The 19,654-nt window shown below is 39.9% G+C and overlaps 1 protein-coding gene across 7 annotated transcripts in view; it reads right to left on the reverse strand.

The window, feature by feature from the left end:
* Positions 1-2,373: 2,373 nt before the first annotated feature.
* The window catches only part of SYTL5 (synaptotagmin like 5), a 142,679-nt gene continuing 125,398 nt past the window's right edge, over positions 2,374-19,654 (reverse strand). For 6 of the 7 annotated variants that reach the window (XM_044235509.1, XM_044235511.1, XM_044235508.1 and 3 more), the window contains 2 exons: positions 16,538-16,746; positions 14,320-15,608 (listed from right to left, as the gene is read on the reverse strand). In XM_044235509.1, coding sequence (XP_044091444.1) covers positions 15,466-15,608; positions 16,538-16,746 — 352 coding nt within the window. In that variant the 3' untranslated portion in view covers positions 14,320-15,465. Of the gene's footprint in view, positions 2,391-14,319; positions 15,609-16,537; positions 16,747-19,654 lie in introns of those variants that run through there. The other variant, XM_044235506.1, reaches the window with a different exon arrangement.

The raw sequence follows: 19,654 nt of genomic DNA on the forward strand, positions 1-19,654 counted from the left end.
GGACATGGCCTTGCTGATCTTGGCTCAAAGATGGGAGGAGACAGGGGTTCCACATCATTTAGCAGCAGAAGAACTCACATCATACTAACTCTCCTGCTGATAATTATAACTCTGGAAAGCCAGAAAAAAAGGTGGCTTGAATTCACTGGAACTCAGTCAAAAGCAGGCAAAAACTGGAGAAGATAGGACCCTGAAAGAATGGAAACACACTGAATGATCTCCATATTTAGCTTCGGAAGCCTCTGAGGCTCTTTCCATTTGCTTGATGAACTGGACATGGAACTCAAGCAGAAAGCCATAGTCTTGGCTGAAAATTCAGAGGACAGAGGCAGGGTGGCTACAGAGACTGGAAACTGAGAAACATGGGAGAGAAGAGAAAGCCATAGTGAAGGAGTCTCTGAATCTGCAGATAAATTTTTCTCAAATCTTTAACTGACCCCTGAGTTGTACATGTGCACAGTCAACTTCCAGAGTCCAGGTGGGAAAAGAACAGTTGAAGGTAAAAGAGTTCAACAGACAGCTCGGCAGCAGGTCCGTGCCTGAGATCAAGTCATGTTAAAGGGGTTCACTGAACAGCTGAGGTTTCGATGGAAAACCCAGAAGTAAAGACTAAGCCTCTGGACCAAAATAAACCCAAACAGACCTGCTCGACAAATCCTAAAACCAAGCTTCCACGAGTTCAGGAAGATACACTGGTAATTTAACTGTCTGCAAGAACAAAAATGAGGTCAACCTATATGGTAAGCATTCCCTTAAGTTAGCAGTTCTCAAATCTTGGGAAGACTCCAATGCACTTTTGTTTATGTGGGTGATATCTACCAATACTTCTGTATTATAAATACAAACTAATAAGGGAAAAAAATCTCATTTATAATTGTATCAAAAAGAATCAAATACCTTTTGAAAATAATACATAGGAATAAATTTAACTAAGGAGGTAAAAGACCTGTTCCCTGAAAACTATAAGACAATGATGAAAGGAATTGAAGATGACACAAATAAATGGAAAAAGATTCCATACTCATAGATTGGAAGAATTAATATTGTTAAAATGCACATACAACCCAAAGCAATCTATAGATTCAATGTAATCCTTCCCTAAATTCCAATGGCATTTTTCATAGAAATAGAACAAACAATCCTAAAATTTGTGTAGAACCACAAAAAAAACCCCAAATAATCAAATCAGTCTTGAGAAAGAGAAACAAAGCTGGAGGCACCATGCTCCCAGATTTCAAACTATATTACAGTTATAATAATCAAAACAGTATGGTACTGGCATAAAAATAGATCAATGGAACTGAATAGACAATCCATAAATAAACCCACACATATATGGTCAATCCATTTATGACAAGGAAGTCAAGAATATATAATGGGGAAAGGATAATCTCTTTAATAAATGGTGTTTGGAAAACTGGACAGCCACATGCAGGAGACTGAGTCTGGACCATTATTTTATGCCATACATAAAAATTAACTCAAAATGGATTAAAGATTTGAATGTAAGACGTAAAACCATAAAACTCATAGAAGAAAACATAGACATTACGTAATCTCCTTGACTTTAGTCTTGGAGAGGATTCCTTGGATCTGATTCCAAAAGCAATAGGAACAAAAGCAAGAAATAAACAAGAGGGACCACATCACACTAAGAGCTTTTTACACAGCAAAGGAAATCATTTTTAAAATAAAAAAGCAACCTACTAAATAGAAGATATTTGCAAATCACATAGCTAAAAAAGGGGTTAGTATCAAAAATATATAAAGAACTCATACAACTCCAAAGCCAAAACCCAAAAACTAATGACATACTATATGTTGGCTAATTGAATTTAAATTTTTAAAAAAGAGTGGAAGATCTGAATAGAAGTTTTCCCAAAGAAGATATACAGATGGCCAACAGGCATGTGAAAAGATGCTCAGCATCACTCATCATCAGGGAAATCCAAATCCCATTGAGATCTCACCTCACAACTGTCAGAAGAGCTAGAATCAGAAAGACAAGAAACAAAAGTGTTGACAAGAACGTAGAAAAAAAGGAAACCTCATGCATTGTTGGTGGGAATGTGAACTGGGGCAGCCACTGTGGAAAACAGTATGGAGGTTCCTCAGAATATTAAAAATAGAATTACCACATGATCTGGCATTTCCACTTCTGGATTCTTATCCAAAGAAAACAAAATCAGTATCTCAAGAAGATATAAGCACCTCTACATTCACTGCAACACTATTTACAACAGTCAAGATATGGAAACAAGCTAAATGTCCATTGATAGATGAATGAGTAAGGAAAATGTATGTGTGTGTGTGAAAAATATTATTCCGCTGTAAAAAATATGGACTTACCATTTACAACAGCAACATGGATGGATCTTGAGGACATTATCCTAAGTGAAATAAATCAGAGAAAGATAAATCCCATATGGTGTTACGTATATTTATAATCTAAAATGGCAAAGAAGCAAACCAAAAAACCAACCTCAAAATTACAAAAGATTTATTATTGGTGGTTGTTGGGGGTGAGGGGTTGGGGATGGGTGAGAAGGGTGAAAGGGATCAAACGATAGAAACTTCTAAATATAAAATAAGCCATTGGGATTACTGTATACTATGGCAATTATAGTTAATACTGTAATCCATATCTGAGAATTGTTAAGAGAGTAAACCTTACAAGTTCTCATCCCAAGAAAAAGATTTTTCTAACTATATATGGTAACAGATGTTAACAGACATTGTGGTGATCATTTCACAATATATACAAGCATTAAATCATGTTGTACACTTGAAACATCAATTATACCTTAAAATAATATGGGTATAAAAATTATAGCATTCTTGGTATTATAGGTCAAGTATAAGTTAATAGGAGGCTAAAACAGAAATTTTAAAAAATCTGTATTTAATTCATTTAGAAAAAATAATAACCTCATGTTAAAATAGTTATTTTATATTTTTCAGTTATAGTTACATAATTAGTTACATAGTTTAGTTATATAGTTTATATTTTTAGAAAATGAAATATGCTTCTCAAAAAAAGTGAGCTATGTGACATTTTACATTATTACTAGTGTTTTCAAAGTTTGCCATGAAAGCAGATAGTTAGATTCTCATATCTGCTTTTCTATTCAGTCTGTTGTAATACCAATATATTGTTTTGATCAAAGCATATAAAGAAAATCTGGCTTCACAGAAATATATATTTGGACTAGAGAGGAGTATTTTAATAGCTTATTTATATAACTGGATGTTTTTCTTTGACTTTTCACCAAAACACAGCAAGTAGTCATTCCTTCAAGATTAATGTTATTATAGAAAAATTTTTATATTCTATTGCATTAGAGTCCATTGTCTATCTTGTACTTTGAATGGATCTTTTACCCATGTATGACTTTCTACCTTGCACATTGGTCGTTTAGAAAATATTGGTTCACTGAGTCAGGCAAACCTTCCAAAGGTCGAGAAAATTTGGTCAATAGTATTAAGAAAATTCACATCACCATCGATCTTTTCAGAAAATTCTCTCAGTGTTGGGAAGCTGTCATACTCAAAAGGTGTATACAAGTTTATCAAAATTCAAATTTTTACTTCCAAGCTCAAATTTTATAATTGTTAATAAATACTCAGTTGTTTTTCTTGAAAGGATGGGCATACATTGTTCATTTGTGAGAAACTGTCCGCCCAGTCCTCAAGACTGTGTGACATGGTTCATTTGTCATTTGTTCTTTCAAATAATGAAATGGTGATAAATGCAGCCAGTTCAATTTGCAGCTCAAAGGCACAAAGGCTTTTCCTTGTGACAACCCTTGTACTCTGCCATGTACAAAAAAATTAAAAACATGCATTTAAAGGTCAAGATGTAATAATGTTAATAATTTTCACTGCTTCATGAAGGATTTTCTTCAATCCAAGTGGCATTTTATGTATTTGCAATGCATGCATAAAGGCAAAGAAACACACTACTTCGATTTATGCTAAAGTAGCTGTGGTTTTACTCACCATTGCTTTCCGACCATTGGTGCAAACATCGACACGGTGAAAAAAAGCAAGTTAAGGAAAATCGTTTTGACCTTGCTGACCCCCTGAAAAGCTTTTCAGACACCCAGCGGTCTGAAGACCACACGCTATGAACTACTTCCCTAAACAGAAGTGCACTGATGTTTCTGGAATGTGACAGAATCCAGGAATGCCGACAGGAGCTTGTGTAGAAAGGACTGGAATCGTACCAAAAATTTGGCTCTTTTCTCCACTCTGACAGGACTCATGGAGCGTGTTCCTGGTAGCTGTGTGCTTTATCGACAAAGGAAAGCCCCTTCGAATTTGTTGCATCTGTTCCTGTTTTCTGCCGATCTCGTTCTTTCAATAAATTCTATATCCTGCCCTAAATTAATTGGAAATTAAGAGCAGGGATGAGTGGAATCTTTCAGCCCATCAAGAATCCAAACTAATACTGCACACACAGTATTGCACTTAATCTTCACAAAAAGGTCACAGATATTTCATTTCCTTCCAGCTTTACTGGCTTTTTAACCACACAAATTTGAGACTCAATGTAACAGAAGAAACGCTGGAAGGTTCTTCTTAGTTTAGTGCCCTAAGGCAAGGGGCATTTTTTTTTAAAGCAGGACCTGCAAACACCACACCCTTGTTGGCGTTCTAGTTCTCTCAATACTCTTTATGTCAGTCCTTCTTGACCCTAGGCACACGCTGGAATTATCTGGGGAGTTTCAAAAATACTGATGCCTGGGTGCCGTCCCCAGAGATGGTGATGATGTAATTTGCCTGGGTATCCACATGGCCTGGGGGGATTTTCAGAGTTTCCAAGGACTCAGCCAGGGACTGAGAACCACTGAGAAGGAGGCTGATATAATCAGCCTTAGAAATATTTACCAGGGACACCCGGGTGGCTCAATCGGTTAAGCCGCTGCCTTTGGCTCGGGCCATGATCCTGGGGTATTGGGATCAAGTCCTGCATCGGGCTCCGTGCTCTGCAGTGAGCCTGCTTCTCTCTCCACCTCTGCCTGCTTGTGTGCTCTCTCTGTCAAATAAATAAATAAGTAAAATCTTAAGAAAAAGAAAAAAAGAAAAGGAAAGGAACACCAAAGTCACTGCTTCTCTGCTATGGCCAATGGTTACAGTATGCATTGCATAGTAAGAATTACACTTAACTCATTTAAAATAGAGCACTTGTTTTTCTTTAGGAATCAAAGCATAGGAATGATGCCAAGGCATCTTGCGTCGTTAACCAGAATCAATTTTATTGGTGAACATGCAGAGTCAAGATGCTTATCTATTACTATGGTGTCTGTTCTGAAGATGTTCCGCTGAAGGATTTATTTTCCTGTTTGTTCTATGACTGTGTCAGAGCTTGGGTGAAATTTGATCTCTGGGCACAGAATGTGGTGGTTTTTTGTTTTTGTTTTTGTTTTTTTTTTAAAGAATTTTTATTTATTTATTTGACAGAGACAGATCACAAGTAGGCAGAGAGGCAGGCAGAGAGAGAGAGGAGGAAGCAGGCTCCCTGCTGAGCAGAGAGCCCGATGCGGGACTCGATCCCAGGACCCTGAGATCATGACCTGAGCCGAAGGCAGCGGCTTAACCCACTGAGCCACCCAGGCGCCCCCAGAATGTGGGTTTTTTGTCTCATCTGTCTGTCCCCCCATCAGAAGGAACAAGTTTTCCAGCAGGACAGTGCTGTACTTAGGCTGCTGTTCTGAGACTGACAAGTTGACTTCAAATAGAACCGAAATGTCTTTGTTTCATAGAATTCCGTTTGACTCTTGGGCAGACTAGTAAGTGGGTTTCTGATGCCCTCTGAGACCAGGGACAGATTTAAAGTCTTGGAGAGAGGAGCCACCCCTTTCTTGGAATATTGGAAGGCAGCTATGCTCACCACTCTACCACTGATGCTTTTTCTTGGAATACTAGAACGAGAAGAAATGCTTTCCTTTCTCAACAAGTGGCGGCCATTTTAGAAGATGGTTCTGGGAAGGGACTGAGTTCCAGGGCCGTCTAAAGTGCTGCTTCTCAAAGTCTAGTTCTCTTACTGGCTGCAGGTTCCTGGACCATTTGCTACTACTGTTTCACAAAGAGGTAGGGAACTGCAAGTTCCCTATGTAATTTCCCAACATAAATCCGCAGTATCGATAAACACATTATTTGGTTTGGCTGATATTTTTTGACAGCAAAACCTTCTCAACAGAGGCAGCATGTTGATTTTGAATTTGGAGGTAAGCTCCTTATTATGGACCAGTGCTCTGAGTATCATTGTTCTAGAGGAGAACCAGAGGTGAGCCACTTTTTCCTTTGTCTCTACGGGGACAATTACAAATCAGGAAAAGGAAACACAGCAGACTTTTCCAAAAGCACAGTAGCTCTTATACGTGACTGACGAGACTCAGTCATTGCTAGATTTCTGTAATAAGACAGTCTGTGCAGTTCCAATCAGTAGTCTCACTAAAGGACTGATAAAATTCTCTAGAATTCTCTGGGCTAGGCAGCCTAGCCTAAGTAAGGTCTTACCATTGTAAATAAGGCTATTAAAAACAGAGTTGACCAGAATATAAGCTGGTTGTTACACGGAGCAGTGGATGTGAGCTAACTGAGGAATCTGAGGGGTTCCAGACTTGGGGACCACTCTCTCCTTGCAGAGAACTCTGAACTCAGTTCATGGCTAGTCACAAACAACAACAGTACCGCTTCACGAAAAGCAAATTTCTACCCACATTGGTAGCATTTGCTTTAGAGCTATCCCCTTCTATGAGAAATGGAATGACTATCCAGCATTTTAATGTTTTAGCCCAGGTTGTAAAAAACTAGGAATCCCAGGCTAGGCCATGACCTTCTTGTTGACTATCCATCTCAAGACTGAGAAAAAGCATCTCAGTACGTAGGAAGAGTAAGTGTTGACTCTGATATTTGAGCTTTATTCTGAACACACCATCTGTCGTACCACTATACTGTATCTGTCTTTGAGTTGAGCTGCACTATGAATGCTAATCATTCAATGATTCATTCATTCACCAGGAATATATCACAACTATATCACAACTAGCATAGTTCATTGATTCTAAGATGCACACCCCCCCCACACACACAGTTTAACATCTTTGAAGCGGGGAATGTCTTATCATCAATGACATCATTTTTAGTCAAAGTCCTGCTGGGAAACAGATCGCAGACTCACATGGGAAAGAGGACCTAATGAAACAGATTATAATGGTGTGGGTGTGGTAAAGGAACTCAGTGGGGGATCCTGTAGCGCTTCAAAACTTGCAGTATCAAAGGATATTTACCACCCTAAGCTTGAAGGGTAAGGGGTGGGGGGAATCAGTGGAACCCAGAGAGAGTTGTAGGTATAGTATTAGGACAGACCACCCAAGAGGAGCTGGGACAGAGGAACACAGCCTCTAACAGCCTTCAGTCCTGCAGGGAAGGAGTATGGGGGATAAACATCCTGAACTTTCTCTCCTCTTGTCTTCTAGTCTACCACTAATTGCTCCAGTTGGCCAAACTCAGCTGAAAACCAGAGGGCAAAGGAGCAAAGCACAAAGCAGTTTGGGAAAAGCACCCAATACATAATAATAGGGGCTCAACGAATGGAACTCTTCCCTCGTCACTGCCTATGATTTATTCCAGGGAGTGCAAAGGGAGCTGTTGATCAGGATTCAGATTTACAGGAAGATAAGTAAGCCAGACCCACAATGATGGTTGGATTCGTAGCTGAGCACCAAGAACAGTTGTGTTCAGGGACACCTGGGTGGCTCAGTTGGTTAAGCCACACCTGGGTAGGTCAGTTGGTTAAGCCACTGCCTTCGGCTCAGGCCATGATCCCAGGGTCCAGGATCGAGTGCGGGATCGGGTCCCTTGCTCCGCAGGGAGCCTGCTTCTCTCTCTGCCTTTGTCTGCCACTCTGCATGCTTGTGCGTGCTTGCTTGCTCTCTCTCTCTATCTGTCTGACAAATAAATAAATAAAATCTTAAAAAAAGGGAAGAGTTGTGTTTAACATCACCCTCGCCTTAGAAACAAAACCCACTCACTCATTCTGTGTGTCAGTTCAGCAAATGTGTTTTTATCTGAAGACAAACACGTATAAAAACAGGAGGAACAGGTGACATATAATGAGTCCTCAAGGGTCTCCAGGCCATCTTCAAGAACTCGGGAGTAACTTGCAATAGAACACATTAGAGATATTAGGAAAGTGAATTTAATGGAAAAGACATTAAACTTTGCAGCAAGGACAGGGTGGCACAAAGCTTTGGTTTGGGGTGCATGTTCCATACAGAAGCTTAAAAGTAGGCAAGTTACACATTTAAGTATTGTTACCAATTTTACACTGAACCCAGCAAGACAAGTGGATAGGAACAATTGTTTGGAGTCAAAAATAGAACCAAGAAAACCAGCACAATGCATACAGCCCGCCCGTCATCTCCAGGGGATTTTAAAACACATTATTATTTCCTAGAGTTTTCCATCCTTTCCTCTTTACTTGAAAACAAAGATACTACATTGTACACCTAAAAACGTGTTAAGAGGGGGCAATCTCACATTAAGTGCTCTTGCTACGATTAAAAAAAAAAAAAAAGAAACAAATGGACGATCAAGCCACAACAAGCCACAGAGAAACCTTAAATGCATCAGTAAGTGAAACAAGTAGGTCAGAAAAGGCCACATACAGTAGGATTTCTACTCTATGACATACTGAGAAAAGGCCAAGACACTACAGATGGTGGAAAGATCAGTGGTTGCTACAGTTTGGCGCACAGGGGATGTCTAAGACACCAAAACTATTCTGCACGATGATGTAATTGTAGATACGTGACATTTTGCATTTGTTAAAACCCACAGAACTGTAAAACACCAAGAATGAACCCTAATGTAAACTATGGACGTTAATTAATAATGATGTACCAATACTGATGCATCAATTGCAATAAATGTGCCACACCACGAGATTTGTTAGAGGAGGAACTTGCAGGGGAGGGGGCAGTGGGATACAGGAACTCTCTGTACTTTCTGCTCACTTTTTCTGTAGATCTAATACTGCAACAGTCAATAAAATTTTACCGATTCAAAAGCAAACCAAGAGATCAACTTCCTATCCAAGCAGGATTTGAGGAGAGTAAATGGACAGCTAAAGCAGGTAGGGGCCAGGGACAAAGCAGAATGAAGAGACTCACAAGTAGAAGACCCAGTCTTTGGCTGTTTGGAACTTTACCCCTCTTATTTCTTCACGAGGAGAGCCTCTGTTCCAGTGTCACAATGACCCAGTCATCTTTAGCTGCTCTCAGGGTCCTGAAAGTGTTAACCTTCCTTCTCCAGCTCGCTAAACTCCTAGACTCATCTTCACGCCCAGAAAAAGCAACAACAGCAACAAAATCCCTAACCTGCTTGTGACAACGACCCTCAATGTAGGGATGGGGATCTAATGCATTCAGTTGGGCCCATTCCTGCCCTGATGATATGGTGCCCCTCTAAGGGGTTATTTAAATATTTGTATAGCATTTATTTTGAGGAACACCTGCCTGGTAGAAGGGGTACAATGGAAAACCCCAATGGAGGTAACTCCCCTCTCCTTTCCCTACATCCTTAGCAATTCATGTCTGGCCCACACTGTATTCCCTACTCAACAAAACAAAAACCTTGCCTCTAGAGAGACCTTTCTTGGAATTTATCAACCATGAATTGCTCTCCAGGCATGGGGTTCCCTCCTCACTTACCTACTGAAATACCATAATACTGTACTTTTCCTTAGAAAAGTTCAATACCTCATTACCTTTTCAGGGATGTTTCGTGCCCCTTATCATCCTGGAAAGTAGCCAAGACAGTCCCCATACAACACTGCAAACTGGCTTTGTGGATTCAGATGCTTTGCAAACCTATGACTCTTAGGGAGTTGGGTTTGAAAGTGAAAGGAAAAAGCAGAAAATTAATAATTAATATTTCCATTAATCCATGTGAAAAAAAAAGGCTTCTGGGCATCTCCTGAGATTCTTGTAGACCACTCCATCAGTCAGAGGGACAATGTAAGAAGAGCTTTAGGAATTAAGAAGGAAAGGTTAATTGGTGGTAATGAGGCAGGTCAAAAGCAAAAAGATTCAAGAAAGCCTAGACATCTATTTCTTCACATCCACTGAAACCAATGATCTCTCTTCAAAAATGTCCATTTATGAATAAAGAATATGGGGAAATGATAAAAAAAGAACCATAAATGATGGACATAATCTGCCTTGTAACTGAACGGCTCCCTCCCTTCCTCGTTTCCAAATGAGAAAGATTTTAAAAGTTATATTGTTGGGCCTCATCCCTTCTCATGGATTGGCGCAAACAAGTTTCAACTTTCTTAAGACAAAAGGAATCTTTGGCTAAGCAGAAAAAAATGCGTGGATGGAGGCATGAGATTCCTTCCCTGAAGTAAGCAGATCATAACATAAAGGGATGAAACAAAATATTTAGATTCAAACACACATCTAATTCCCTGCCCTTCTAGAAGGAGACTTTTTTTCCCCTCACAAATGCCAATGACTTAAACTTCTGCTTTAACTATAATAATATTTTATTTGTTTGCTGTATTGATTTTTGCCTCAACCAAGGAAAAAAGGAAAGTAGAGCTAAGTCTCCTCTTGTGCTGAACTACTAAAGAGAAAGAGATCTACTACCCTATGTGAGTGTTTTGTAATCTATAGGCAACACTAACTATATATTCCACATCCCTTATCCAAGTGGGAAAGGAACTCTCTACCAGAATAGCTTGATGAATTCTCGTGAGGTAAATGAGGTACGACTGTTAATCTTTGAAACACTATGCTTTCCTCATAATGACAACAGTGGCTTGTATTTCTGTGGAATTTGTTTAAACAGAATGGTACACTTCCTTCTGCAAATAAAAAGCATGATTCTCAACAACATCCCTGGGAGGAAGGCAGGTTTGATCTCCATGGCATGAAGGCTAGGCAATGGGCCACAGAAAGAGTTGGTCTTCCCAATGGAAGAGGGTATTAAGGAAAGGTGCAACAACATGGTTTGCTTGCAGATTCCACAACTTACTAAAAAATGGAGCACAGTTTTTCTGTCCATCAAATAAAACACATTTTGAAATATTTATTATCTTTTCAGATGAAGCAGTAAATTCCAGCCTAAAATAAATAAATTACTACCACCCACAATAGGTCACATGGCACAAAATAAGGATTTTTTATTCTTTCTTGTATCTCTGCTGTACACTGAAACCACTTCACTGTACATGGAATGATTAAGCCCTAATGAAGCATTCAGGAAAAGAAGGGCCTAAGAGATTATGAACCACAGAGTTTTATAACTAGCTCACCAATGACCTTTCCCCTGGCCAGTGTGTTAAAATTTACAAGGCATATTTACATGTATTACTTTATTTCATATCTTCGGTAACTCCAAGTTAACCCAATTATTCCTACTTTACAGGCAAATAGATCAAGGCCTAGATTGGAGAATTAACTTGACCGAGGTCACACAGTTGGTAAGTAGTCAAGACCTGAGCTAACATCTTCTAAGTCCGAGGTTAGGCTCCTTTCACCTCACCACGGTTGCCTTGCAATGAGCAACGTCCAGGTTAACCAAATCCAATCTGCCATCATGACATAGAGTTAGCCCAAAGAATACAGTGGAGTTATTCTGTCCTCTAATGCAATGTTTCTCAAACTGTGATCCATTTGTATTAGAGTCACCCAAGAAGCTTGCTAAAATCCTGGAGATTTTATTCAGTAGGTTTGGGACAATGCTCTGGAATCAGTATATTAAATTCACTCCAGATGACTCAGACAATCCTTTGGAATCCTTGATGCAGCCCAATTTCCATGGCTTTGGAAGCCACTGGAAGCCATTCTGCCAACTCCTAAGGGCAATGCTCAGTGTGATGTGAAATATCTATACAGAACAAAAAATAAACACTGATCACAGTCCCAAGTGCCATAGGCTTTTACTCTGAGATACTTCTGGGGTGACTTGATATTTCAATCTCTTCTGTTTCTAAAAGTGGGGTTTGTCCTTATTTCATCCATAACTTTCTCCTCCCCCAGCAAATGGAAACCGTAGGGTAGCAGGCGATGACGAGACCCCTATTACTGTGAATCAGGTAGGTCCAATTCATCCATTAGTTAGTTAAGTACTTAATGATCATTGGTCATAAATTCATATAAGTTTATTAAGGAAAAAAGAGGCCGGGAATATGAAGTCCCGTGAAATAGCTTCGCTTTTGGCATTTTTGTGACCTGGAAAATCTGCATCCCATTGATTCTGGTTCCAGTGACCGTGTGAATGAAATGAGAGTTAGTAGATAATCTTCCACGTGTCCTGCAAGTGCTGTTGACAAACTGAATGGATCAAGTCAGGCTTTAAAGCTTGCCCATGGCCCTTTACAACTTGTCTGATTCATCTGAGGGAAAATTGAGGGCCGAGATCTCCAAATAAGGAGGAGGACACTCCAGGCAAGGCCATGGTCTCTTCTGAGGTGATACGGAGAACACACCCTCTGGGCCTTTATCTGTGCTGACACAGGGTGGGGTGAGCTGTCTTGGGCTGAAACTCTGTTACTTATGGTGACTGGGTAGAGGACGGTACGAGGTAGAGAGACAGGATGTACTGAAGTAGATAGAAATGGGTACAAGAGGAAGGCTCGAATGAAGAGTTCAGTCTTGACTCTGTTGAAAACACGAACTGTCCTGGTGGCTATGTCATATGGGCAGCTGGATCTGGGTCTGGGGCTGAGAGGAATGGTGTGGGTTGGAGATGCGAGTGTGAAGTTATAGGCACAGAAACCCATGGAGGCATGGTACATGATAATGCCCGAGAGGGTGTTTGAAGTGAGGAGGAAGGAAAGAACAAGCACTAGAGAATCCAGAGTTTATCACTGAGCGATCTTCAGCAGACAAGGAGAGGGAGACTAATGAAACAGAGAAAGTAGGTATATATGATATTATAAGGCCTCTACTGATGGGCTGTTGGATCTTTCCTATCTTTTGCAATAAACACTTTCGAATGTACTCATTTCTCACATCTATATCCACCTCTAGAGGATAAACACCCAAAAGTGGAGTGGCTGTATAATACATATGCCTCATTTTGAATGTGAAAGTGTTGATGTTTGAAAGGTTGCTCTGAAAAGCCACCAAATGTAGGTAGCGAAGTTAACCATATTTAATGTGGCATTTGATAGGTGGGGTTAAATCAATGTGCCATATCCCTATAATGCAACACCTAATAAAGCCATAAGAAAGAATGAGGCTATCAGTCACTTCTGCTAGGGAAGATAAAGAAGGCAGGCTTACTTTTTGCAGTTTTGAACCATTTAACTTTTGTGCCATTCACATATATTACCTATATTTAAAAATATTTGTACTTGTACACAACACTTAGTAAAACAGAGTGACCTGAAGGTCAATTCACCTGTTTTTTTTTTCTGAGAACACCACTGCAGGTTTCTGATGGACTTCTGCATACTTCGGTTTTTGCATTATGGAAATACCCAGTTAGATATTGGATTTTATGAAAACATAATATAGAGAATTGCTTTAAAGGTGGCAAAGGTCTGAACACATAGGGTTATGCTCATCTAGAGTACAAGGTATACATTTTGGAATTTATTATTTTGTCACTTCTGTGATTAGTGAATAAAATAAACTTTAGTTTGTTTACACTGGAGAGGTCTCCAGACGTCACCAACATCACCCTCTCATGTGTCCTAAAAATGTCACTGCAGACAGAATGAGTCAGATCAAGTCTGAAGACAATTAATTTTTCCAATATAGGAAGTAGTGATGATCTTACAGTTTTAGCTTTCTGTTTTTAAGAAGAGTAGCACAGGGATATGGGTGTTGAGTTTAAAAAAAAATGTTCCCTATGTACTAAGCTACAACTGACCAATAAGTTCAATTTTTGAGAATTAGCCTATTTTTGAATAATATTGAAAAAAGACTGCTTATCCCCAAGAATAATGCTAAATATATTCTTATTTCAGTTTTTAAAATTCAGGAAGAAATTCAGAATATGGGAAAAAAAATAGCTTGAATAAGCCTGAAGATGATTCTAGCTTTTATATCAGTAAAATTCCATTTCTACCTTTTTGAAGATTTTATATGAATTCAAGTGAAAAAATGAACTGAGGGGCTAGAATAGGACTCCAGAAGAAGAGAGAGGCAGGTACTTCATACTGAAATAACCCAACTCCACTCCACCTTCCTTCATCTCTGCCCTCCCATCCACCCTGAGAAGTGTAAGATTATGCCAAGGGCAACTGTAGAAAGAACACTAGCTGACAAGTCACACCCTGGATTTAAGTCTGGATACCGTCATGGCTTTTATACGATCTTGGGCAAGTCCTTTAGCTCTCTAGGGGCTTGAGGTTTGGAACATGCAAAATGAGGCACCAGGTCTGAAGTACCTTTCAACTTCAACTATCTTTGCCTCTAACTTTGGTGGCTGACGCACCTGGAATTCCAGCTAATAGAAGGTAAAGTAGACTGAACTACTGAACTACTGATTCTTCTTCCCTTCCTGGATCCTCATGCTTGCCATGGCTTCACCATGAACAGAGTAGATTTCACTGCCTCCTGATTTTAGGTTTGGCCATATGACTTTCTTTGACCAGTGGGATATCAGTAGATACGACACATGCAGGGGCTCAAAATGTACATTTTGTACATTATTCCCTTGTAGTCAGTGGCTTAGAATATTTTACAAAATAGATATTTACAATGGAGCTCTCTAATTCCTAAGTCATAATTAGGGTGACACCATGTCTCCATTTTCCCTGGTCGATCCAACTATTGTTCAGATAGAAAGATCTAGTTCTTTCCACTCTTAAAAGTGGGCTGATTTAGATTATAGATTATATAATCACCATAGAAAAACCTGTCCGTTCATCTTGAAAACTTACCTGGTTAATCCACAAGTTTGCTACAATAAGAGCGCCATCTCCTTGTCTAAGCAACCATCCCCACAATGCCTTTTAGGGATTATGGGAATTCCCAGGGTGAGGAAAGCGTAGTCAGTATTCCTTCTTACTCTTCAAGTGAACTATGTTATGAGTGGCCCCTTTTACCCTCAAACCATTTTAGGAAATGTAAAATAACTCAGTAATAGAAAAAGTTTAGGGATTCCAAATTTCAACTGTAGTTTCAAAGAAGCTTGTACCATTTCCCTTATGGTATAAAGTCTATGAATCATTGCATAACTTGCCGTTGACAGGACAGTGTGGCACACTTTTTACTGTCCAATCAAAAAGGTCCTGGTCCCTGGACACACAGAGGTACATGCTCTATGAGACACTCAGTGAGACCCTAAATGTTCATAACGTGGACATCTCTACTCACGTGTCCCAATACACTCAGGTGAAAAATGGCAGGCAAGCAGAATCCTAGGTTGCAAGACCAATACTGAGATCAGACAGCAGCCAGACAGTGCCTCGAGGCCTCACTTTGGAGACTGGTACCTTCAGAGCCTACACTTCCCCATGCTGGACCGGAGCATGAGCACACCCTCGACGGGAGTCCCAGGATTGTCCACCATCTTCTGCCATAGGCGTTGCTCTTCCCCTTGAGAGTCCATCCAATCCACACTCTTCCCGTGGCTCACACCTGAGAGGAAGGGACAAGGGAGCATTACCCTTCACAGATGAAATGTTTGGATCTTCTGGAAGACACCTATCAACCTCTGAGGGGGCCTTATTGAGCAGAGCCCTTCACTGGCTTGTTTTCACTCACCCTATCTAGTGAGTAGTGTTAGAATGGCAGACTCCCTTTCCAGTTGGTACTACTCTCTTCTGCCAAGATAATGAGAAACAAAGCAGGATGGCCCTCATGGCTCATTTCTTCCCCTGCTCTGGTAGTCTCACAAAGAGCTGGCTCATTGGGACTGAGGTAACAGGACAGAAGAACAGGATGTAGTGGGCTCTGGGGTTCTCCTTTTTTAACAAGGCCGCTTCTCTAAGCTGGGGACTTTTTGGTTTAGTGGTATAGATATTTTTGGTTTTCCTTAAATCTATAACTACGCATAGCACCACACAGGTGGGGTTGTTCTTAACAGTACTGACCACAGTGCACATCGGCCCTCTGTGTCTGACGTAAATTATGGGATAATGAGGGTCTTGGGGGCTACCTGTGCTCTGCCCCCACCATTTCCCTCCAATCTGCCCGGTTGTGGCCGTGTCTTGTGACATCAGCAGCATGTTGCCACAATCTGTTTGGACATTAGGTGTTATTTTTTAGGGAGAAAAATGGGTTTCCTTTCAATTCAACCAGTGAGTCATCTGAGAAGAGGATGAAGTAAAGTTGGTCTTGGGAATCATTCTCTCCCCTGTCAGAAGCCTGTGCTGTGTCAGTGATCCTCCCCTGAGAAAAACCTGAAACAACACCAATGAAAGTAGTTGACATTCACTTAAACTAAAGTGTAAGTGATATTTTATAAAAGGACTGAATATAAACATTGAAGTTACATGAACATCTCCTACATACTAACCCATAGGAACCACTAGTCACACACAACTCAGGGTCCCCAAGTCCCTCACCTGTTCCAGAATTCAAACGAACTCCTCCCAGAAAGATGTTGCTGGAAAAGGCCTCCTTGTCCCAGACAGTGAGTTCTAGGCAAACATTCTTTATATCCTGGGGGTTCAGGCCGCTGAACATGAAAGTATGATTCCACCGAGGGTTAACACTCTTCTTTACCACCAGAGTTTTGTGCTTGGTAGCTTTGCTGTCATCTGGGAGCAGGTAGCTGCAAGAGAAAATGCAATCAAGCCATTGGGGAAAACAGAAAATGGCTTCCTTGAGTAGTTATTTCCATTCCCTGTAGTTCTTGGTGCCTGTGTGTGTGTATTTCATTTTTTCTTCAAGGTACTTATATGCTTACATCTAGATTTAAGTGGAAGATTTTATTGTTTATCTTAAGTAGGACAATAGCAAAATGCCTATACTCTCCTTTCTAATCCTATTTTGGTCCTTCCCTCTTCTCGAAATGAAAATATCTCCTGTAGTAGGTACTTACAATAAAGAAGACACCCTGCAACACTTAAGATTTCATTTCATGTGCCAAGAAGAGACTGCTTATCCCTCGATATTCATTCTCTCCTTACTCTTTAAAAAGACTCTTTTTTTTTTAAAGTTAGGCACAAGATTGCCCAGAATAAAGACTACATTCCCAGCCTCCCTTGCAGCCAGCATAGCCAATGTACTAAGATCCTGCCCAAAGGATATAGAAAGTGGTTCTGCATGAAATTTCTGAGAATTGTCTTGACAGCTGGAATTTAGATGGGATAGCTGATACTCCAGCAGTGATCTTGGCCATGAGGTGGATACCACACAAAGACAGAAGAAACAAGAGTCCCTAATTATCATGATGCTTTCATACCTGCCCTAGATGGTTTACCCTTTGTCTTTGTATACATGCGAGAGAAAGAAATTTTGCTTTCTGGCTTTCTCTTTCCTTCTTAATGATTTATTTATTTTGAGGGTGAGAGAGAGTGAACATGTTGGGGAGGGGCAGAAGGAAAGGGAGGGAGAGAATCTCAAGCAGAATCCCCACTGAGCATAGAAACCTATGCAGGGCTTAATCCCAGGATCCCAAGACCAGTACCCGAATCAAAACAAAGAGTCAGATGTTCAACTGACTGAACCACCCAGGTGCCCCCTTTCTAATGCACTCTTAGAAAAAAAACCTGAGGTTCCTTTAAGATCAGCTCAATATTGGGCGCCTGGGTGGCTCAGTGGGTTAAGCTGCTGCCTTCGGCTCAGGTCATGATCTCAGGGTCCTGGGATTGAGTCCCGCATCGGGCTCTCTGCTCAGCAGGGAGCCTGCTTCCTCCTCTCTCTTTCTCTGCCTCCCTCTCTGCCTACTTGTGATCTCTCTCTGTCAAATAAATAAATTTTAAAAAAATCTTTAAAAAAAAAAGATCAGCTCAATATTTAAGTGTAATTAGAGAGGGAATTTACTAGAAAGTCACTGGCCTTTCTTTCATTATAGAATAAAGATATCATCCTTTATTATCTCTGTTTTGTAAATGTTCAACATGATATACTGAAAATTATTTCAAAAGATGTTAGTCACCGCTGCAAGGCCACAATGAGGCCATAGGTGAGGAGCCATTTCCTCATCCCATTAGAGAGTGGGCAGGAAGAGGCCTGAACAGGATGGTGGGGCTGGTGAGGCAAATTGTAGTCACAGGATCCAAATAAAGCATTTCTTTTGTGCTTAAAACTATTGTGAAAAAAAAAGAAGGACAGATGAACTGGGACTCAGGCCCACACATTCACCAGCAGGAAAGCCCCAGATATCTGCTTCACCTTACTGCTGGCTTTACCAAAATTAGAATGTGTGAGGGTAAAGGTTTGACTCATTTTCTTACAGAGTCAATTACAGTTTTTTAAGAAGGATTGATGAGAGGAACAATAATGCTATTGACCCAAAGAATTAACCTCATGCCCCAAACCTGTAATAAATAGACAAAAAAAAAGAAAGAAAAAGAAAGCCAAACATAACACTACAGAAACTCATCAACCACAAAGAAAGAGAGCAAGAGAACACCAAAGGAACAGAGAAGAACTACAAAAACAACCAGAAAACAATGAATAAATGGCAGTATGTGTCTACTTATTAATAATTACCTTATTTTTTAAATTTTATTAAACTCAATTAACATATAGTATATTGCTAGTTTCAGTGGTAGAGTTCAGTGGTTCATCAGTTGCATACAACACCCAGTGCTCATTCCATCATATGTCCTCCTTAATGCCCAGCACCCAGTAATCCCATCCCCCTACCCACTGCCCCTCCAGGGACTCTGTTTGTTTTCTATAGTTTAGAGTCTCTTACGGTTTACCTCCCTCTCTGATTTCATCTTATTTTATTTTTCCTTCCCTTCTCCTATGATCCTCTGTTTTGTTTCTTAAATTCCACATACCAGTGAAATCATATAATTATCTTTCTCTGCTTGACTTATTTCACTTAGTGTAATACCGTCTAGTTCCAAGCACATCATGGCAACAATTACTTTAAACATAAATGGTCTAAATGCTCCAACCAAAAGATAGAGGATGGTGGAATGGACAAAAAAAACCCCACAAGATCCATCTATATGCTGCCTATAAGAGACTAAAGTCAGACCTGAAGATACATAGAAGACTGAAAGTGAAGGGATGAAAAAGATCTTACCATGCAAATGGAAAAAAAAAAAGCAGATGGAAAAAACAATACTTATATCAGACCAAACTGAGTTTAAAACAGACTGTAATTGGGTGATGGGCATTAAGGAGGGTATCCCTATGATGGACACTGTGTGCTATATACAACTGACAAATCACTGAATGCTACATCTGAAACTAATGATGTAGTAGAAGTTGGCTAACCGAATTAAAATTTAAAAAAATTAATTAAACACACTGTAACAAGAGACAAAGAAGGACAGTACATAATGATAAAATGATCAATCCAACAAGAGCGTATAACAATTGTAACTATCTATGCATACAATATTGGGACACCTAACTACCAAAAACAAGTATTAATGGACATAAGGAGAGAAATTAATGCTAATAAAATAGTAGGGACCTTTAACACCCTACTTATATCAATGGATAGGCATCCTGGCAGAAAATAAATAAGGAAAATGTGTCCTTGAATGACACAT

This window comes from Neovison vison, chromosome X, assembly GCF_020171115.1.
Source record: "Neovison vison isolate M4711 chromosome X, ASM_NN_V1, whole genome shotgun sequence".
Taxonomy (NCBI): Eukaryota; Metazoa; Chordata; class Mammalia; order Carnivora; family Mustelidae; genus Neogale; species Neogale vison.